Below are 23,416 nucleotides of genomic sequence, written 5' to 3' on the forward strand. Positions count from 1 at the left end.
ATCCCAGTCTATATATGAACAGGGATATGTATATATATACGTGTGTATATGTATATATATACGTGTGTGTATGTATATATATATATATATATATATATATATATTTTACTCCCCTTTTTTTTTATCCATGCACCAATCCCAGCGGGTGCTGAGACGGGATGGAGGGAGTTTAAAATGACTCAGCCACAGACGCTGTGAGTACAGACCCACCATGTGAGGCTTGGTAGAAGCAGAAACCAGAATAATGGACCAGGGATTTGAAAGGCTATGGTACAAATGTGCACTACTGTGACTGCTTCCCCTATTGCGTTCACCTTGCCCAGGAAAGAACTCTGCACCCTTACGCCTGGGCACCAGGAGCTGGTGCTGGCCGAGTTGGGGGAAGATCTCTCTAATCACTCAACTTGCAAAGGTGAGACACCACCAGCAGACCAGCACCTTCCTTTTTCTACGCCAATGACAGGCCAGCACTATCCTTTTTTCCATGCTGACAATCAGCAGGCAATGTGCTTGCTTCTCAACTATGGAGCTCCAAAATGGCCTCTGGTGAACCTGCAAGAGCTTAAGTACCTCACCCTGAACATCCACCCCATGCAGTGGAGTGCCTGGGCGTGGTGAGATAATTCTCACTACCACCAGTCAGGCTCCCTGCTAACAACAACCCGTAGGGCGTGCCATGTTAATATTGGCTGCATGCACTCTGACCCTCCGCCTTGTTACAAATGTATACTAATTGTGAAGATCTACAACAAAGCTTTCCAATCTGTGGTTTGAGCCCATATTTGGGGTCACAACCTGGGCAGGTACCACATAGGTCATCATTCTCTTGTGCCATCCTGGGGTTTCATGCTTTCTGCAGTCACGTGAAGTGGGGTCACAGCTGCAGAAAGATTACAGTTCAGTAAAACACACATAGCATTTCCTCCCTAAAAAATGGAAACATACAAGAAATGAAAGGTATTAGACTAAAAAGAAACCTGACAACAAGATCATAATGTAACAAAAATAAAATAAATAAATAAGAAATAAAAAAAAGTGAGCTGTTCTTTGCAGGAATCGAAGTAGAGTTACAACTTCAGGTGTGAATGCCTCTCTTCCCCGTGGAAGCTTTGAGTCATAACAGAATTAGGTTATTTGAAAGAGTCAGCCCTTTTCCAAGAACAGAGATAATTAGTGTAGAGAACACCCTGGTTTCCATGACAAGGAAAGTAGATACTTATTTCTATAACATATTCAGTGCAATGTGTGCTGTCCAGACCCTTAACTTCAGCTAGTGTTGGAATAGGCGGTATAGTAAATTCAAATAATCATAGACATCTCTAGAAAGCTCTCTATAGTCAAACAGAAATGACTACTGATTTCACAAAACTCATTAAACCTACTCTGTCAAAAGACAGCCCCCCAAAAGAAAAATCCTTCCCCAAAGAGCTTGAAACCAATATGCAGAAAGATGAAGAACAGCAAAGTTTGCAGAGAGGCCAGGTGACTTTTCAAAGGCCACATAGGAGTGGAACCCAGAAAGCTACCAGGTTCCCAGCCCCATGATCAATAAACTCCCATGGAAATGATTTGCTATTTTCTAAACTGAGATTTAGCACCTAGAGGGGTATCTCCTAACCTCTTTTCATGTACAAAGACAGAAGAACAAGCAACCGGTCGGTCAGGTGACATCATTAGGTGTTCTTCCCTGCCAGCACTGGAGCTGGTTTGAGCCTAATTGTTTCAATTTGGGTGTGGAAAAAAATGATCTGTCTGTTAAGACCAGCAATTATGCCGCAGCTTTGCAATCCCATTCAGATGGAACTGGGATGGTGGCAGGATACAAAGAAAAACCCAGCACCTAACACAGAATGCAGCCCACCTCCACGGACACTTGAAGCCATAACAGTGTAGGTGCTACTGATTTCCCGTTCTCTGCTCTTCTTAAATCCTTTCTCAGGGTCTGTTCTGTATATGTTTGCATTGAGAGATTCTAGGAGTGTCTGTGCTACTCTGGGGGTAACTGCAGGGAAGCAGGGGGAAAGACTGAATTAGATTGCTAATTGGCAGCAGGATTTTGGTGAGACTTAACTTTAATGTACCACTTCACTGATACAAGGAACAGGAGAGTGATGAAGCTTTTTTTTTACTTTTAACACAGAAATCGAAATACTTTGACTTGTGTATATGCCATTATTTCTAAGGTGCAAAGTTGCCTGAAACTTAAAGCATGGGAAAGCTGATTTTCTTTCTTCCTACCCTGATTAGTTCTCTGTACTGGAATTATTATTTGTTTAAAGCCCATCTCTCACTCCTCCTCCTTACACACAGGAAGGAACAGCAGCTAAATAGGACTGGATCAGCCTCCAGCCTTTAGCAGTAATTCATGTCAGCAAATAGTGTGTCATGTGGATCCCCTGGCACCTGCCAAAAACACAGCAAAACAACTTTAGTGGAGTTCTATTGAGTTTTTAGAGGAATGCACAGGAAAATGGGAATGGACAGATAAGAACACATGGGAGGAATTTCTAGTCTTCTCTGCATTCCAGATTTATGGATCAGGTAGTGCTTTGGGTCAGGAGTGAAGTGTTTGACAGAGAACTGTGGGTGGGATACAATTGGCAAATGCAGGCAAAAACATTTCAAGGTCAATATTCAGCCTTTAGTAGTGAGTGTTATTTTGCTGTCGCCAGCGTTTTTCATGGATATTCAATGTCAGGCCATGTCTGGCCATCGGCATTGAATATCCAGGGTTATGTGTCCGGCTATCTCTTTTGTGGTTATGTGTGATATTTAGCACTTAACCGCCTGAGCAACACCACTTAAAGATAGGACTGACTTTATGTGGTTCGATTTAACCACTAAACTTAGGCGGTTAACTGCACAAATGCTGACTCCGCCCCCCCGGACCGCCCACAAAATAGCCAGCTTTCTGCTTAGCAGTTTGTGGTGATATTCAGTGGCACTTACTGGTTAAGAACTGATGAATATCAGCAGATAGCCATGCACAAGTGATTTAACCAGCCAGTAGCCTACAATGGAGAGGATCAAAGTACACAACACAAACAATCCAAAAAAGAAGCACAAAGGGCTCTCAAGAAATGGTACAATGTGCTTTATTTATGACCCGACACGGGCTGTGTTTCAGCGTAATACAACGTCTGCCTCAGAGACAAATCAGCATTCATCACATAAGCTGTTACTCAAAGTAACAGCTCAATATATTGTCAGTGCGCTCTGGAAATGGAGATTTAATGCAATACAAACCGCCATGGAAACATGGCAAAAAAATAATCTCTGTTTCCAGAGTGCACTGTCAATATATTGAGTATTACACTTTAAATAACAGCTTATGGGGTCCTTTTACTAAGCTGTGGTAAAAATGGACTGCGGTAGTGTAGGCACTTGTTTTGGGTTTTTATCGCATCTGCAAAAAAAAGGGCTTTTAAAAAAATGGGACAGGAAAAGGGCATGAAGTAAAACTGAAACCAGCATGCGCCTAAAACCAGCCTGAGCCCTGTTTTTAATTACCCCTCTCTAGACCCCCGCAGGACCCTTGCCCACGGAGGTGGAGAGAGGGTTTCAGAAGGCTCATAATAAGTCTCCTAAATATGACCTCTGTTTTCTGGCTCCTAATTTCCAAGGACATCCTAGGGCATCTATTCTCCCACATGATGTACTAGAGTTTAAAAGATAGTCTATTTATGTGATATAAGGTGTGAAATGAAACAGAGACTAGAGAATAGTGAGATAGAATTTTACTTGTGTGTCTGTGAAACAGTTTAAAGAGAAGAGATTGAAACAGAGACTGGAGCAGTGTAAAAGAAATAGTCTTTTATTCTCACCCAATCAGGACTTCAAGTTGGTACATTCAGTCAGAATCTGGGTTCAACCGGCCAGAGCTTCGCCGTTGTCCGATCCAAGTTGGGGAGGGACTCCGACGATAGCTCTGAGGCACATTTCTTATATAGCATTTACAGTCCATACAACTCAATTAGAGAGGGACTTTTTTTTCTACTCTTTCTTCATCTCTGAATCATACTTAACCACAGGTCAGGTGCCCACCTGCCCCTCCTTTCTAAGATTTCTTCATAATGCCAATTTCAACACTTGTAAGACCTCTTTCCTAATATTGAGAGAGATTTGTGTCTTTGTATCTTGTGACTCTGGGAGCCATTTTACAAAGACAAACTCCATCTTAGGAACCAAGCTTTTTACCATTTTTGTCATTATTTCCCTCATCTTAAGTGTTACATCTAATTTGAAAGTTGTACCAAGTTTCAATAAGACTCACCAAGCAGTCCTGCTATTGCAGGCTCTCTGCTATAAGGCCATCAGCTGATTATCAGGCCTAGTCAGTGCTTTTCAGCTGTTTAAGATATGTAACTTGGCCTACCACTATTCCAGTGGATGGGTCTCACGCTGGGACACATATTAACAGCCCTTAACACCACCCACTGATCTAGCGGTAAGGGCTCACATGCTACACATGCGGTGACCAGTTGTTACATGCCTACTGCCAATTACAGCCAGAAATGCCGCATTTGGGAGGAAATAAATAAATCATCCAGGTGTTATGGGCACGCGGCAAATCTGAAATTATTGCCAGGGGGGCATGGTAGCCTGGCGGTAGTCTCATTTTGGCGCATGCTGAATGCACATAGAGCCTAACGTGCCTTTGTAAAAAAGGCCTCTACGTATTAATGCTGATCTGTCAAACTGACCCCTAAGGCAGGTGTTGTATTACATCAAAACACAGCCCATGTCCGGTCATAAATAAAGCACACTTGAACCATTTCTTGAGATCCTTTTGTGCTTCTTTTTTGAATTAACCAGCCAGTAGGCATTTCTTGCTGATTAACCCCCCTGTTAACTAAGCTGTGCTAGCAGTTGCCAGTGCACTAATGCCGAGAAGGGGGTAAATCACTTTAAATATTGACCCCTTCATTTTGTTTGGTTTCCCTCATCATTGATGGGTCTTTTTGTTTATTTTTTAAAATGTTAATTTCAGGGCAATTTTGTTAATAGAGCACACTATCCCCTGAATTATATAAAAGTTGCTAAAAATTGTGTGCCCAATTTGCACACAATTTAATTAAATAATGAACTAATTAGCACAGATTATTAACTCGTTAACAACCAATTATTGGCACTAATTATTGAATTGAAATATATGTGCATAAATTTAGCCGCAGGATCCGAACCTAAATTTTACATGCAAGTTGAAAAAGGGGGCACAGAAATGGGAGGGTCATGAGTGGAACAGGGGCGTTACGAACACTTACATGCATTGTTATAGAATGAGGGGGATACACGCCTGATTTAGGTGCATACATTTCTACCACGTACAGTTGGTAGATATGACCACGTCTAAAGTTAGCTGTGATTCCCGGGTTTAAGGGCTATTTTATAAGCTCTGCCTGGACTATCGCCGGATGGCGCATGCCCAAAATGTGGAGGGAATGGGGCACTGCTGGGACATATGTTTTGGAGTTGCCCGAAAGTCTTGAAGTTCTGGACCAACCTTTTACATCAAACAATGAGACTCTGGGTCACAACCTGGTTGCGTACTCCTTTGCTGTTGTTTGGAAAACCGGAGTTGGGAACACAGTGGCCTAAGGCCTATGCCGACTTCGTGAAACGAGCGACTTTGATGGCAAAAAAGGCTATACTTATCGATTGGCTGGAACCAAAAGGACCCTCTATCCAAACATGGCGCACTCAGATGGTATCATTACTAAGAATGGAGAGACTAAACGTTATTAATAGACCACAACAAGAATTCGAATTGTTTTTGACCAGATGGTCCCCATTCATAGAGACTCTACCCACTGGAGCAAGAAGTCACTTGCTGAACATATAATTAAAGAGACAAAGAGAGGGTGGTTTTGAGTTATGTTTAGCGGGGGGGGGGGGGGGTGGAAGCAGGGGCAGAAGGGAGGGAGGATAGGAGGATAGAAGAGGGGAAGGGGGGAGGAGTAGGAAGGATAGGAAGGGTTTATATAACTGATGGCATTACATGTTATTGGAGATGTGATTTAATGTATGTCATCAATAAAAAAGATTGAAACATAAGCTCTGTCTAACTTACAGCGCAGTTTACAGAATAGTGCTTTTTTTCAGTGCCGATTTTTTGGCGCCATATATAGAATTCATCCCCATAGACACACTATTTTTCAAGAAGTGGTTATTGAACAATAATACATACTGTTAACAACACAGGAAAATTTTACATTTCAGGCTTTTCAATGTTAAATTTATTTGATATACCATATATTTTCAGAAAATAAATCTAAGTAGTTTACAATCCAATATATAATTCATTTTGGGTTAAAAACTATATGAAAGGACATCCCTAGGATAAAGTACTGGAATAGTAGGGGTGGGGGAGGAAGGACACAGGTGCATTGGAGAACTGCATTTGGAATCTTGGGCCTCGATGTTCAAAACTCTGGTGGTGTTTCGAATAGCACCATAGTAATATCGCTGGAAAAGTGCAGAAGAGCAACGCCCTAATGCGCAGTGCTAATGAGATACAAATATAGACACTCATAGCGATGAGCATTAGGGAGTTTGGTGGGAGGATTGTGCTTTGGAGTGGAAGGAATGTGCTGGCGCATGTGCAGAAGAGTTCTGCGATAAGCTCAGCTCCTGTGCGCATGCGCCTGGTAAAACCCCCTTTTTTATATGTACTTACCACACACATATTATTCTATGACTAGCCGTTAAGCCCGTTAAAACAGGCGAGATTTGTGTTTTGCAAAATGTAATAATTCTCACCTCCATCCATCCATGTCCAGCAAACCTTCTCTCTCCCCTGACCTCCCCTCCCCCGATCCATCTCCAGCAACCCTGCTCTCTCCCCTGCCCTCCCCCCATGTCCAGCAGCTCTCCTGTATCCCCTGGCCTCCCCCATCCACCAACCATCCTCTCTCCCCTGCCCTCCCCCCATATCCAGCAACCCTCCTCTTTCCCTTGGCCTCCCCCCCCCCCCCGTCCACCAACCCTCCTCTCTCTCTTGCCCTCCCCCCATGTCCAGCAACCCTCCTCTCTCCCCTGCCCTCCCCTCCCCTCCATCGATCCATGTCCAGCAACCCTGCTCTCTCCCCTGCCCTCCCCCCATGTCCAGCAGCTCTCCTGTATCCCTGGCCTCCCCCCATCCACCAACCATCCTCTCTCCCCTGCCCTCCCCCCATATCCAGCAACCCTCCTCTTTCCCTTGGCCTCCCCCCCGTCCACCAACCCTCCTCTCTCTCCTGCCCTCCCCTCATGTCCAGCAACCCTCCTCTCTCCCCTGCCCTCCCCTCCCCTCCATCAATCCATGTCCAGCAACCCTGCTCTCTCTCCTGCCCTCCCCCCATGTCCAGCAGCCCTCTGTATCCCCTGGCCTCCCTCCGTCCACCGACCCTCCTCTCTTCCCTCCCCTCCCCCCATATCCAGCAACCCTCCTCTTTCCCTTGGCCTCCCCCCCCCCCGTCCACCAACCCTGCTCTCTCCCCTGCCCTCCCCCCATGTCCAGCAACCATCCTCTCTGCCCTGCTCTTTCCCCATGTCCAGCAACCCTCCTCTCTCCCCCCTGCCCTCCCCCCATATCCAGCTACCCTCCTCGCTGCCGCTCCCTCCCCCCTTTGTGCCGGGCCCCCTGCACTGACATGAGAGCGCCTCTCACCTCCGTGTGAAAGTGCTGCAGGCAGCAGCAGAGATTGCTCTGCTGCTGCCTGCAGCGCTTCCACACGGAGGTGAGAGGCGCTGTCATGTGAATGCAGGGGACCCGATACGGAGGGGAGCGGGAGCAGCAGTGGCGACGTCGGGGGTGGAGGTTGGTGCACCGGCGATGTTGCTTCATCTTCAGGCTCCAGCGGCAGCGTCTGTTTCCCTCTCTGTTCCACCCCCTGACATCATCACGTCTTGACACGAGGGCGGGACAGAGAGGGAAGTCTCTACTGCACATTTGTGGGTGAGTCGGTCACTTGTCATTTATATAGTTAGATTTTCAAAGGAGGAAGAATTGACATCAAATTAAAAGGCGACAACTAATCCCTTTTAAGTCTAGAAACTGAGGACAAATAAGCAGACGTTACTATACTCAGGGAAAAGAGATCCTGTTTTATCCTATTATAACCTGAGATCTCCTCATCCTGACCAATAAAAAGCTGGATGTTCAAAAATGGAACATTGTGATAAAAGAGAATACCAGAATGGCAATCCTAGATGTGTCAGTTCTGAATGATTACTCTGTGAATCACATAGAGAGAGAAGACCCTGAATTACTAAGAAATGCAGCCTGAGACCAAGAAAATGGGCAGAAGGATGCAGAAGTATTTCCCATCATTTTGGGTGCCACAGACTTGATAGTAAGGATTTCCTAGCACATCTGTACAGCACCCAGAAAAAAGATGGGACCCCCAACATTTTTCCAAATAATCCAAAATTTCTGCCTGAAATTCTAGACATTTCCAAGTATTTTACTTTCCAAAACAAAACAGTTCAGCTCTTAATTAATGAAACTCTAGAATTAATTGAGCCAACAGTTCAGTGGCATCGAAGATTTTGTGAATGTGTCAAGGCTGAAGGAGGACACTTTGAACACAAATTAAGAAACCCTGCATTACACTAATGTATTTTCAAAGATCATACTAAGGGCTTCTTTTACAAAGCCACGCTAGCGATTCCTCCGTGGCAAATGCGACAAAACCCACAGGAATTGAATGACATTTGTCACATTTGCCAAGTTGGAAATCATTGCACAACTTTGTAAAAAGAGCACTAAATGTTTAAACAATTGCAAAGTATTTTGAAACTATGTAACGGGTCCCATTTTTTCTGGATGCCATGTAGATAGGTTGCCTATAAGGGGATGGGATTGGATATACCGCATTTCTGTGGTTACAATCAAAGCAGTTTACATACATGGTGAGCATTAGCAGTAAATTTGGGAGACTGAGATCACATGTCCTGGCTTAGCAGCTAGGTTCATTCCTGTCTGGTATGCACACAACTGACCCATTTGGAAAAATAGCCCTGGAAGAAATCAAATTAAGGAAAGATATTTTGGATTTAGCTCGTCCTTTTTCATTTATAGCTCAAAGCAAGTTGCATTCTGATATAGTAGGTATTTCTTGTCCTTGGAGGGTTTACAATCTAATGGGCTGATGCAGAATTCTAGTACAGACATGGTTAGCACAATGTCTCCGCTTAATTTTCTGGGCATGCAATGCAGAAAAGGGCTTTGCACAGAAGCTAGCTGCTCTTAGTGCAAAACCTTGTGTGCATACATGTGCTGTTCTCTCCCTGATTAGTCACATGTTTTGCAAGGATCTAATATGAGGAAAGGCTGAAGACATTAGGGCTCTTCAGCTTGGGAAAGAGATGGCTGAGGGGAGATATGATTGAGGTCTACAAAATCCAGAATGGTGTAGAACAAGTAGAAGTGAATTGATTTTTTTTTTACTCGTTCCAAAAGTACAAAGACTAGGGGACACTCAAGGAGTTACATGGAAATACTTTTTAAAACAAATAGGAGGAAATATTTTTTTCACGCAAAGCGAATGCTACATACCTGTAGAGGGTATTCTCCGAGGCCAGCAGGCTGATTGTTCTCACTGATGGGTGACGTCCACGGCAGCCCCTCCAATCGGAAACTTCACTAGCAAAGGCCTTTGCTAGCTCTCGCGCGCCCATGCACACCGCGCATGCGCGGCCGTCTTCCCGCCCGAACCGGCTTGTGTTCGTCAGTCCCGTAAGTAGCAAGACAAAGACAAGGGAAGACACAACTCCAAAGGGGAGGCGGGCGGGTTTGTGAGAACAATCAGCCTGCTGTCCTCGGAGAATACCTTCTACAGGTGTGTAGCATTCGCTTTCTCCGAGGACAAGCAGGCTGCTTGTTCTCACTGATGGGGTATCCCTAGCCCCCAGGCTCACTCAAAACAACAAACATGGTCAATTGGGCCTCGCAACGGCGAGGACATAACTGAGATTGACCTAAAAACTTATCCAACTAACTGAGAGTGTAGCCTGGAACAGAATAAACATGGGCCTAGGGGGGTGGAGTTGGATTCTAAACCCCGAACAGATTCTGAAGCACTGACTGCCCGAACTGACTGTCGTGTCGGGTATCCTGCTGCAGGCAGTAATGAGATGTGAATGTGTGGACAGATGACCACGTCGCAGCTTTGCAGATCTCTTCAATAGTGGCTGACTTCAAGTGGGCCACTGACGCAGCCATGGCTCTGACATTGTGAGCCATGACATGACCCTCAAGAGCCAGCCCAGCCTCGGCGTAAGTGAAGGAAATGCAATCTGCTAGCCAATTGGATATGGTGCGTTTCCCCACAGCCACTGCCCTCCTGTTGGGATCAAAAGAAACAAACAATTGGGCGGACTGTCTGTTGGGCTGTGTCCGCTCCAGATAGAAGGCCAATGCTCTTTTGCAGTCCAATGTGTGCAGCTGACGTTCAGCAGGGCAGGAATGAGGACGGGGAAAAAATGTTGGCAAGACAATTGACTGGTTCAGATGGAACTCAGACACTACCTTCGGCAAGAACTTAGGGTGAGTGCGGAGGACTACTCTATTATGATAAAATTTGGTGTAAGGGGCCTGGGCTACCAGGGCCTGAAGCTCACTGACTCTACGAGCTGAAGTAATTGCCACCAAGAAAATGACCTTCCAGGTCAAGTACTTCAGATGGCAGGAGTTCAGTGGCTCAAAAGGAGGTTTCATCAGCTGGGTGAGAACGACATTGAGATCCCATGACACTGTAGCAGGTTTGACGGGGGGCTTTGACAAAAGCAAACCTCTCATGAAGCGAACAACTAAAGGCTGTCCTGAGATCGGCTTACCTTCCACACGGTAATGGTATGCACTGATTGCGCTAAGGTGAACCCTTACAGAGTTGGTCTTGAGACCAGACTCAGACAAGTGCAGAAGGTAGTCAAGCAGAGTCTGTGTAGGACAAGAGCGAGGATCTAAGGCCTTGCTGTCACACCAGACGGCAAACCTCCTCCATAAAAAGAAGTAACTCCTCTTAGTGGAATCTTTTCTGGAAGCAAGCAAGACACGGAAGACACCCTCTGACAGACCCAAAAAGGCAAAGTCTACACTCTCAACATCCAGGCCGTGAGAGCCAGAGACTGGAGGTTGGGATGCAGAAGCGCCCCTTCGTCCTGTGTGATGAGGGTCGGAAAACACTCCAATCTCCACGGTCTTCGGAGGACAACTCCAGAAGAAGAGGGAACCAGATCTGACTCGGCCAAAACGGAGCAATCAGAATCATGGTGCCCCGGTCTTGTTTGAGTTTCAACAAAGTCTTCCCCACCAGAGGTATGGGAGGATAAGCATACAGCAGACCTTCCCCCCAATCCAGGAGGAAGGCATCCGATGCCAGTCGACCGTGGGCCTGAAGTCTGGAACAGAACTGAGGGACCTTGTGGTTGGCTCGAGATGCGAAGAGATCTACCCAGGGTGTGCCCCACACTTGGAAGATCTGGCACACTACTCCGGAATTGAGCGACCACTAGTGAGGTTGCATAATTCTGCTCAACCTGTCGGCCAGACTGTTGTTTACGCCTGCCAGATATGTGGCTTGGAGCCATATGCCGTAACGGCGAGCTCAGAGCCACATGCTGACGGCTTCCTGACACAGGGGGTGAGATCCGGTGCCCCCCTGCTTGTTGATGTAATACATGGCAACCTGGTTGACTGTCTGAATTTGGATAATTTGGTGGGACAGCCGATCTCTGACAGAGCATTCCAGACCGCTCGTAACTCCAGGAGATTGATCTGCAGATCGCATTCCTGGAGGGACCAGCTTCCTTGGGTGTGAAGTCCACATGCTGACGGCTTCCTGACACAGGGGGCGAGATCCGGTGCCCCCCTGCTTGTTGATGTAATACATGGCAACCTGGTTGACTGTCTGAATTTGGATAATTTGGTGGGACAGCCGATCTCTGACAGAGCATTCCAGACCGCTCGTAACTCCAGGAGATTGATCTGCAGATCGCATTCCTGGAGGGACCAGCTTCCTTGGGTGTGAAGTCCATCAACATGAGCTCCCCACCCCAGGAGAGACGCATCCGTAGTCAGCACCTTTTGTGGCTGAGGAATTTGGAAGGGGCGTCCCAGAGTCAAATTGGCCCAAATCGTCCACCAGTACAGGAATTTGAGAAAACTCGTGGACAGGTGGATCACGTCCTCTAGACCCCCAGCAGCCTGAAACCACTGGGAAGCTAGGGTCCATTGAGCAGATCCCATGTGAAGACGAGCTATGGGAGTCACATGGACTGTGGAGGCCATGTGGCCAAGCAATCTCAACATCTGCTGAGCTGTGATCTGCTGGGACGCTCGTACCCGGGAGACGAGGGACAGCAGATTGTTGGCCCTTGTCTCCGGGAGATAGGCACGAGCCGTCTGAGAATCCAGCAGAGCTCCTATGAATTCGAGTCTCTGTACTGGGAGAAGATGGGACTTTGGGTAATTTATCACAAACCCTAGTAGCTCCAGGAGTCGAATAGTCATCTGCATGGACTGTAGAGCTCCTGCCTCGGAAGTGTTCTTCACCAGCCAATCGTCAAGGTAAGGGAACACGTGCACTCAGAGCCTGCGAAGCGCTGCTGCTACCACAGCTAGGCACTTCGTGAACACTCTGGGCGCAGAGGCGAGCCCAAAGGGTAGCACACAGTACTGGAAGTGACGTGATCCCAGACGAAATCGAAGATACTGTCTGTGAGCTGGCAGTATCGGGATGTGTGTATAAGCATCCTTTAAGTCCAGAGAGTATAGCCAATCGTTTTGCTGAATCATGGGAAGAAGGGTGCCCAGGGAAAGCATCCTGAACTTTTCCTTGACCAGATATTTGTTCAGGGCCCTTAGGTCTAGGATGGGACGCATCCCCCCTGTTTTCTTTTCCACAAGGAAGTACCTGGAATAGAATCCCAGCCCTTCTTGCCCCAGTGGCACGGGCTCGACCGCATTGGCGCTGAGAAGGGCGGAGAGTTCCTCTGCAAGTACCTGCTTGTGCTGGAAGCTGAAGGACTGAGCTCCCGGTGGACAATTTGGAGGCATGGCTGCCAAATTGAGGGTGTATCCTTGCCGGACTATTTGGAGAACCCACTGGTCGGAGGTTATGAGAGGCCACCTTTGGTGAAAAACTTTCAACCTCCCCTCGACCGGCAGATCGTCCGGCACGGACACTTTGACCTCGGCTATGCTCTGCTGGAGCCAGTCAAAAGCTCGCCCCCTGCTTTTGCTGGGGAGCTGTGGGGCCTTGCTGAGGCGCACGCTGCTGACGAGAGCGCGCGCGCTAGGACTTAGCCTGGGCCGCAGGCTGTCGAGAGGGAGGATTGTACCTATGCTTACCAGAAGAGTAGGGAACAGTCCTCCTTCCCCCATAAAAACGTCTACCTGAAGAGGTAGATGCTGAAGGCTGCCGGTGGGAGAATTTGTCTAAAGCGTTATCCCGCTGGTGGAGCTGTTCTACCACCTGTTCAACTTTCTCTCCAAAAATGTTGTCCGCTCGGCAAGGGGAGTCCGCAATCCGCTGCTGGATTCTATTCTCCAGGTCGGAGGCACGTAGCCATGAGAGTCTGCGCATCACCACACCTTGAGCAACAGCCCTGGACGCAACATCAAAGGTATCATATACCCCTCTGGCCAAGAAATTTCTGCACGCCTTCAGCTGCCTGACCACCTCCTGAAACGGCTTGGCTTGCTCAGAAGGGAGCTTGTCCACCAAGCCCGCCAACTGCCGCACATTGTTCCGCTGTTTTAATTGGTTTGCAATAAAGAACTTGTTTAAGAAGACACCACTTGAGAGAGGACTTTTTTGTATAGGACTGAATCTTGGCCACTAGCATAGAAGAATGGTAGGCCTTCCTCCCAAAGGAGTCTAAGGTTCTAGAGTCCTTGCCCGGGGGCGCCGAAGCATGCTCCCTAGAACTCTTAGCCTTCTTTAGGGCCAGATCCACCACACCAGAGTCGTGAGGCAACTGAGTGTGCATCAGCTCTGGGTCCCCATGGATCCAGTAATGGAATTCGATCTTCTTGGGAATGTGGGGATTAGTTAGAGGCTTGGTCCAGTTTGCCAGCAATGTCTTTTTTAGGACATGATGCATGGGTACTGTGGACGCTTCCTTAGGTGGAGAAGGATAGTCCAAGAGCTCAAACATTTCAGCCCTGGGCTCATCCTCCACAACCACCGGGAAGGGGATGGCCGTAGACATCTCCCGGACAAAGGCCGCAAAAGACAGACTCTCGGGAGGAGAAAGCTGCCTTTCAGGGGAGGGAGTGGGATCAGAAGGAAGGCCATCAGACTCCTCGTCCGAGAAATATCTGATGTCCTCCTCCTCCTCCCACGAGGCCTCACCATCAGTGTCAGACACAAGTTCATGAACCTGTGTCTGAAGCCATGCCCGACTCGACTCCGTGGAAACACGGCCACGGTGAGAGGGCCGAGAGGTAGACTCCCTCGCCAGCACCGGCAAAGCTCCCTCCACCGACGTCGTTGGGAAGTCTTCCTGGGAGGCGGCCGCAGCCGGTACCGATGTCGGAGACCTCACCCCGGTGGGAAGGAGACCGGTGTCGATGCTTCTTTGATTTCTTCAAACGAAGCATGTCACCGGAGCTTCCCGGTACCGACGAGGAGGACGTAGAATCCAACCGTCTCTTCCTCGGTGCCGAGGCCGAAGAAGGTCGGTCTCGGGGGGCTGTACCGCAGGAGCCCTCAGGGCGGGAGGAGACCCACCCGAAGGCTCACTGCCACCAGCAGGGGAATGGACAGCCCTCACCTGCACTCCAGTCGAAGCACCACCGTCCAACAACATCAGCAACAGCGGAGGTCCCGATACCACCGACGTCGATGCAGCCTTCCGATGTCTTGGTACCGACGATGCAGAGTGTCGAAGCCTCGATGCCGTCGATGCAGTCGATTCCGAGGTCGAAGACTTTGATGCTGTCGACGTCGATGCACTCGATACGTCCCATGCTGTTGTCGACGAAGAGCCCAAGAACAACACGTTCCACTGGGCCAATCTCGCTACCTGAGTCCTCTTTTGTAAAAGAGCACAAAGACTGCAGGCCTGCGGGCGGTGCCCAGCCCCCAGACACTGAAGACATGAAGCGTGCCTATCTGTGAGCGAGATTACCCGGGCGCACTGGGTGCACTTTTTGAAGCCGCTGGGAGACTTCGATGACATGGGTGGAAAAATCACGCCGGCGAAATCAAAATTCGCGATGATGATGAAAGGCACCAAAAATAAGGGAGAGAAAACCCGTACCGAGGCCAAAAAAGGCCGATCCCGAAAGCGAAAGGAAACTTACGCTGGGGGAAAAACTGGACACACGGGAAGGGACAAGACCGAAAGGTCTCTCTCTTTTTTTTTTTTTTTTAGCGAAATCGTGACGACGCGCTAGGGTCAACTTGAGGGGCACGAAACGGCGGCAAAACACGATCGTCCCGAGCGCGGACAAAAGAAGACTGATGAACACGAGCCGGTTCGGGCGGGAAGACGGCCGCGCATGCGCGGTGCGCATGGGCGCGCAAGAGCTAGCAAAGGCCTTTGCTAGTGAAGTTTCCGATTGGAGGGGCTGCCGTGGACGTCACCCATCAGTGAGAACAAGCAGCCTGCTTGTCCTCGGAGAATGAATAGTTAAGCTCTGGAACTCTGCGCCAGAGGATGTAGCATATCTGGGTTTAAAAAGGATTTGGGCAAGTTCCTGGAGGAAAAGTCCACAGTCTGCTATTGAGACAGACATGGGGAAGCCACTGATTGCCCTGGAATTGGTAACATGGAATGTTACTACTATTTGGGTTTCTGCCAGGTACCTGTGCCCTGGATTGGCCACTGTTGGAAACAGGATACTGGGCTAGATGGACCACTGGTCTGACCCAGTATGACTGTTCTTATGTAATTTGCATATAATTTGCTTCAGACATTGGTGAGCAAAAATTGAGTGTTACATTTGTGTTAGAAGCGCATGGTTCTAATGCAAGCTTTCTGCATTTGCCCCTAAGTTTGTACCTGAGGCAATAGATGGTTAAATGACTTGGCCAAGATCACAAGGAGCTGTAGAGGGATTTGAAGTGGGTTTCCCTAGTTCTCAGCTGCTGTTCTAATCATTAGCCTACATCTAGTAGTGGAAAGAAAATATGAAACAAGAAATCAAAGGGTAACAGGAGAAGGATTTGGCCAGTTGTGTATCCAGATTTACAACTGTAGGTCCTTAATTAGAGATCTGAAGAAAAGAGTATCACACTCATTACCTATTCTTTTTCAGGTGCAAAACCCAACAGATTTGAAATAGAACCTGTAAGAATTCAACAGTTTCTGTGATTCCCGCTCGTTCCTGACTACAGTGTAGGTTTCAAAGGTCACAACAACCATGCAAACTACACAGCTGAAGATAAACAATGTGAGTATATATGTCATGTATTTTATTTTTTCATTCTGTCTCAGCATTTTCCTCCCGCTTCTTTGGATTTCATCTCAATAGGCACCGGCTTCTGATTGTGCTATAGCAAATCCTGATCCAGCCCTGGTACTGCAGGGATGGCCTTAAGCCAGATGCAATTCACATCTCTCTCTTCTGAACCTCATTAATATGCAGATACTGTGAGCACTTCATAACATAACATAACATCTGGTCTTATATCCGCTTACACCTTGCAGTTCAAAGGGGGTAACAGTAACATCAAGAGCCAGAACAATCCTCTGGGAGGACAGTTAAAAAAGAGTGGCAATTAAAACTAAAATTACGGTTAAAAAGCTTTGTTTAGTACACATTTCTGAAAGAGCAAAGTCTTAATACTTTTCCTAAATGACAGGTAAGAATGAGATAACCAAAATGTCCAGGCAAACTCTTTGCAATCCCTAGCCATGGAAAGTCTGGGCAGGATAGGACTGGACGCAGGAACTGAAGTCAGGTTCCTTTCCATGGCAGGCTCAGTTACTTTATGCATCACCTAAATGATAAGAGAAGCTAAGTGGTTTATAAATGTTATGGGATGGGGAGGACAGAGAGAAACATCAAAATAACCAGTTTCATAGGGACAGGCAAGGATACAATCTATACAGGAAGGAAGTAAATGGGAGGAAAATACAACAGTTCCAGCCGAGTAATAGTGAGTAATATGGGGCCGTGGAAATCTTTAATTCAAAGCATTCAGGAAGGCTGTGGAAAAAATAAAAGGTGTGTGCAGTTATTTCAATTTAATAAGGATGGTTTCTGATCTAAGAAAGATAGGGAGGCTATTCTGTAGAGTTGGAGCTGAAACACTAAAAAAGGAGGTTCAAATAATATCCAAGTAAACCTGACGGAATGATGGTACAACCGACTCTTTATGCCAAGCTATGAGGTAAGAGGTAGAGCTTTTCCTCACTTTTATCACTTTATTTCCAGGGACTTCATTCTCTATCAGCCTTCTTTGGATATGGTGGAACCCAAAGTGTGCGTGTGTCAAGGGGGGGGGGGGGGGTGCGGGGGAATGATGGAGACATGGAGGGGCATAATCGAACGGTGCCGGCCATCTCCGTGGCCGGCTCCGTAAATGGGCGGAGCCAACCGTATTTTCGAAAAAGATGGCCGGCCGGCTAAATCTCAACATTTAGGTCAAATGTTGAGATTGCCGGGTTTAGAGATGGCCGGCTTTGGTTTTCGGCCATAATGGAAACCGGGCCCGGCCATCTCAAACCCGGCGAAATGCAAGGTATTTGGTCGTGGGAGGAGCCAGCATTTGTAGTGCACTGGTCCCCCTCACATGCCAGAACACCAACCGGGCACCCTAGGGGGCACTTCTAAAAATTAAAAATAAAAATTGCTCCCAGGTGCATAGCTCCCTTCCCTTGGGTGCTGAGCCCCCCAAATCCCCACAAAACCCACTCCCCACAACTCTAGACCACTACCATAGCCCTAAGGGGTGAAGGGGGCACCTACATGTAGGTACAGTGGGTTTGGGGGGGTCCCATTTACCACCACAAGTGTAACAGGTAGGGGGGGATGGGCCTGGGTCCAACTGCCTGAAGTGCACTGCACCCACAAAAAACTGCTCCAGGTACCTGCATACTGTTGTCAGGGAGCTGGGTATGACATTTCAGGCTGGCAAAAAAATGTTTTTAATTTTTTTTTTTTTAGGGTGGGAGGGGGTTGGTGACAACTGGGGGAGTAAGGGGAGGTGATCCCCGATTCCCTCCGGTGGTCATCTGGTCAATTGGGGCACTTTTTTGAGGCTTGGTCGTAAAAATAAATGGACCAAGTGAAGCCGGCGAAATGCTCATCAGATCCGGCCATCTTTTTTCCATTATCGGGCAAAGCCGGCCATCTCGTAACCACGCCCCGTTCCGCCTTCTGTACCCTGCCAACACGCTCCCTTTAAGTTTCGCCGGCTCCGCGACAGAAAGCAGTTGGCGCCGGCCAAAATTGGCTTTTGATTATACCGATTTGGCCGGGTTCAGGAGATGGCTGGCCATCTCCCGATTTGTGTCGGAAGATGGCCGGCGATCTCTTTTGAAAATAGTGACAAGTCTATTCCTTCAATTATGTGCACGTCTCCCTATTAGAGGCCATTCAGTGCATAATGATTTTACCTTTCTGTGCATCGCATGGGTCTCAGTTCCCTATCTTAAAGCATTAATTTGGCTATCTGTGGAGAAAGGGAGGATACATTATTTATGTGTTATGTGGTTGCATACAAAGCAGGGAAGCTTATTATTATTATTGAAAATATTGGAGATGGGACTGTATGCTCTTCAGAACCCTGTAATTATTATTCTCAGTCTGTTCTTGAGATGGCATCCAGTTCTTTTTGCATCTGTTATCAAGAAGATGAAGAGAAAATACTAACCAGTCAATATTCAGCCGGAGGTGGTCAGCATGTTTTTAAATGCTGACCCTCATTGGCTACGTATGTTAGATCCGGATAGTCAATACCAGGCACTGTCTTTGAAATATGGGTCTAACCAGACTGTTGCTTGGGGCTCGTACTTATGCAGTCCTGGTGAATATTCAATAGTGACCAGTATAAGATACTTATGTGGGTCCCAGGCCTCGGCTAGGATCTGTATAAGTGCCTCTATCATTTCCACTCTTCCCTCTCTCCAGCTGATTCTGACAGACTTACACAGTCTGTGCCAGAGCTGGTGGTGGGAGGCGGGGCTGGTGGTTGGGGGGCGGGGATAGTGCTGGGCAGACTTATACGGTCTGTGCCCTGAAAAAGACAGGTACAAATCAAGGTAAGGTATACACAAAAAGTGACACATATGAGTTTATCATGCTGGGCAGACTGGAAAACTCTTTTTATTGGAAAAAACTAAAAACAAATAACATACAAATCAAAAACAAGCCCCTAGCTATACACGGTCCTCCTATCTATGTACACCCCCTCCCCCTCCTCAATAGTACAGTGGAAACTGTTTATTAGAAAGACCAAAGAAAAAAACCGGACATGCAAATCAAACCCCAGGCTCCTAGCTAGACATGGTCTGCCTATCTATGTACACCCCCTCCTCAATAATACAATGGATCAACCCCCCCCCCCCCCGACCCCCCACAACCCCTTCAGACAACTGGCACACAATCCCCTGTGAAGCATGTCCCCTCATGGCGGCTTAAGCCTCACGTGTCTCCACCACCTCGAAGCCACCCCCACCCCTTTTTCCACCCTTTCCCACTTCGCCGCTTCCTGCACCGCCCTTACCACATCCCAGCTGACTACCTCCGCCGGCCGGACCTCCTGGTACAGGGACACCCTGCAGCGCGCCATCCAGAGGCAGTACCGCAATATCACCGAAATCAGAAAGCGTGTTACCGGATCCCCGCGTCCCTCTCCACCCTCTGGGCCATACACCCAGTCCGCATAGCTGTAGTTGCGGAAACTGGGGATCTGCAGCAACGAGGAAACCCGGTCAGAGACCTGGACTGTAAATGGGCACCTCACCAGGAAATGCTCCATCGTCTCTTCAGTTCCAGCACATTCCTCCCGTGGGCACCCTCTATCCCGCACATTGCGATATTTCAAATTTCCTCGGACGTACAGTCTACCGTGAAAGGACAGCCACGCCAGGTCTTTATACTTCACCGGGATGCGGTTCGAAGCAATCAACCGTAACCCCTGCTGCATCCGTGGGGCCGGCGCGTCCCTCAGCGCCAGAGGAGCTGAGAACACCTGCGCCCGTACTCTGTCCATCCAGACCCCCCGTTGTCCTGCCTTCACCTCCCCCACCGTCAGCCCCCACACCCTCACCAATTTCACTAGGGTCTTGCAATAACTCACCCCCCCCGGAGCCCCCCTTCGCAGTGCCACTACCCTCCCCCCCTCCCGCCATAGGTCCCAATATCTCGGCCACCACTGCAGGACACTCCTAGCCCACCCCGGTGGCTCCCGCCCTACCGCCCTCCCCAGATTGAACTGCAGGAACAAAGCGCTGAAAAACAGGACTGGGTTTATCATGCCCACCCCCCCCTCCCTCCTAGACAGATAGGTAACATTCCGTTTTACCGGATTCGTCCTGTTGCCCCAGAGCAGCCGGAAGAACACCCCATACAAGGCCGCGTACCGGCTCTCCGGCAGCAGGCAGATGTAACTGACGAACAGAAACAAAGGAACTAAGTGTGCCTTGATGAGCTGTACCCGCTCCCCCATGGTCATTTTCCACCCCTTCCATCTATCCACCCTCCCCTTCACTTCTTGGAGACACCTATCCCAGTTGTAGAGCCTATAATCCCCCTTCTCGAAGTATATTCCCAAGACCCGTATACGTTCCACAGCTGTAGGAAACCTACCTCCCAACTCAAATTGCAGCCCCTGATCCCCAACCCACAGGCTATTGGACTTTTGAAAATTGACCTGCGACGCTGTTGCCTGCGAGTATTCCTGGATCAGGTTCTGCAATCTACCTCCCTCCCTCTGGTCCGCTACCCACACTGTAACGTCATCTGCATACGCCACGACCCTTAACTGGTTATTGTCCCCCACCTCCACCCCTTCCAGCCCCTCCGCCCCCCCCTTCTCCAGCCGTCTTATAAAAGGGTCGATGGCGTATGCATACAACAGCGGGCTGAGTGGGCACCCCTGTCGGACCCCTGCCCCTACCTCAAACCCCTGCCCTCTCCACCCGTTAACCAGGGGAAAACACCCCGCATGCCGATAGAGTAGCTGTAATTGCTCTATCCAACCCTTCGGAAACCCATAGCGCTCCAGAATGCTCCATAGGACACCCCACTGCACTCTATCAAACGCTTTTTCCTGGTCGAGTGTTACCAACAGCCTACCATGCCCTCCCACTCTACTGCGTTCTACCCCCTCCCGCACCCACGCTGCAGCTTCCAAGACCCCTCTCCCTTTAACCCCACATGCTTGCGAGGCTGCTAGCAAATCCCCAGACACCTGCCTCATTCTCTGGAATAGCATTCGCGCGAAGATTTTTCGATCCGTATTAAGCAGTGCTATAGGCCGCCAGTTGGCCAGCATCGCCGGGTCCTTCCCCTTACTTAGTAGGATAAGAGCCGCCTCTGTCAAGGAACTAGGCAAGGAACCCTCCAACTGGGCTGCCCCCCATACCCTCACCAGGATCGGCACCAGCTGCTCCTTAAAGGCCTGGTAGAACTCAGTTGTTAGCCCATCCGGCCCCGGCGAGGTCTTCCTGTGGAGCGCCCCGATGGCTTCCTCCACCTCCTGTTCTGTCCACGGGTTCAAGAGGGCCTGAAGCTGGGGTCCCCCGTGACCTATCCCCGGGGTTCCTTCCACATAACACTCCATCTGCTCCATATCAATCTGCTGGGCTGAAAGGAACGCCGCAAAGTGGTCCCTCACTGCCCCCAGAATCCCCTCCTTGGTGTCCTGCAGGACCCCCTGTGCATCCCGCACCCCCTCCATCACCCTGCGCGCCCTCCGCTCCCGGCAGCATGCGAAGGGGTCCGGGCTACACATTTTCCCGAAGTCCCGCTCATACACCAAGGAGGTGTAGCGGTTGTACTGTACCTGCTCCAGGAGTGCTTGGAGATCATGTATTTCTTCCTCCCTCCCCCCTTGTGAAATCAATGTGTCCCTCTTTTTCTTTATTGCCATGCCCAACTTTGTCCTTTCCCTCCCCTCCCTTCTCGCCTGTCTGAGAAAGAATCCCCGCGTTCGTCTTTTCACTGTATCCCACCACTCCCCCAATGACTGAAATGCCCCCTGCACTGACACCTGATCTTCCAAAAACCGGCGGTACTCCTCCCGCACCTGCTCGCTACCTAACCACTTTAAATTTAGTCGCCATAACCCCCTCCCTGGCCTCTGCGCTGCCGCCCCCCCCCCACCTGAAGGAGGACCATGTGGTGGTCTGAAAAGTCCACGTCCACGGTTCGTGGACCCCCCAGACAAACCCCCTTCTTTACCAGGAATCTATCGATTCTACTTTTACACTGCCCTCGAAAGAACGTGAACCCCTCCTGTTCCTCACAGAAGGCCACATGCGCGTCTACCAGCTCCGCCTCCCGCATGATCCCTGCCAGCCTCACCCCATCATAGCCCACCTGTACCGATCGTCCCCCACTATCCTTTTTCCGCAATATGGTGTTAAAATCTCCCCCCCAGACTACTTGGCGCGAAGTGTATAGGTAGGGCTTGATCTTCCCAAAGAGGAGCACCCTTTCCTTCTTGCTTTGGGGCCCGTACACATTCACCACCCTCAGTGCTCTATCCTCCCAAATCGCATCCACAACAAGACATCTCCCCACCCCCAGCTCCACCACTCGCTGAATATTCACCCGGTGGGACTTAAATAAGATCCCCACCCCACCATACCTCTCCCCCGCCAACCCCCACACCGAGGGACCCCACTTCCAGGCCCGCCTTGCCCGCCTGATCACCTCAATGGACCGCAGCCGAGTCTCCTGGAGCAGGAAGCAATCTGCTTGGACCCTCGCGAACCAGTCATACGCTAAACACTGCTTCTTCGGAGAGGCGATGCTGGCCACATTCAGCGTGGCAAATGTCAACACTAAGCCTGCCATCCTCATTGCGAGTCACGGGTCTGCTCACTCCCAACTTCTTTCCTTATCTCCTGGGATACCCCCTTCTTACCCTGAAGCAGGTCCTCTGCTATGCGGTCTACATCATCCCCTGCCAGATCCCCCTCCCCCCCCCTGCAGCCGTCCTGTCTGCACCTTACCCCCCCTCCCCCTTTCTTCCTTCCTTTCTTCTTTGCTCTATCCGGACCCACCCCCTGATCCCTCCCTCTCCCCTCTTCACCCCCGCCCCCTACCTCCTCCTCCGAGTCCTCCACCTCCCCCAAGTCCTCCAGATCCTCCTCTAGCTCCACTCTGTCCCCCCAAGCCTGCACTTGGGCCTTCACCACCTGCCCGGCCCCCTCAGCTTTCCTCTTACTCCCCTTTCCCCTCCCTCCCTTCCTTCCCTCTTCCTCCTCCCTCACCCCTCCCCCTCCCCCCAGAGCCTTCCCGCCCTTC

General features: G+C 49.3%; 1 protein-coding gene across 1 annotated transcript in view; it reads left to right on the forward strand.

Annotated features, from left to right (window-relative positions):
- Positions 1–1,787: 1,787 nt before the first annotated feature.
- Positions 1,788–23,416, forward strand: part of PKP3 (plakophilin 3) — a 180,633-nt gene continuing 159,004 nt past the window's right edge. Inside the window, exons 1-2 of the mRNA XM_030201202.1 lie at positions 1,788–1,889; positions 16,250–16,384. Coding sequence (XP_030057062.1) covers positions 16,355–16,384 — 30 coding nt within the window. The 5' untranslated portion in view covers positions 1,788–1,889; positions 16,250–16,354. The remainder of the gene's footprint in view (positions 1,890–16,249; positions 16,385–23,416) is intronic.

The sequence above is a fragment of the Microcaecilia unicolor genome, chromosome 4 (genome assembly GCF_901765095.1).
Source record: "Microcaecilia unicolor chromosome 4, aMicUni1.1, whole genome shotgun sequence".
Classification (NCBI taxonomy): domain Eukaryota; kingdom Metazoa; phylum Chordata; class Amphibia; order Gymnophiona; family Siphonopidae; genus Microcaecilia; species Microcaecilia unicolor.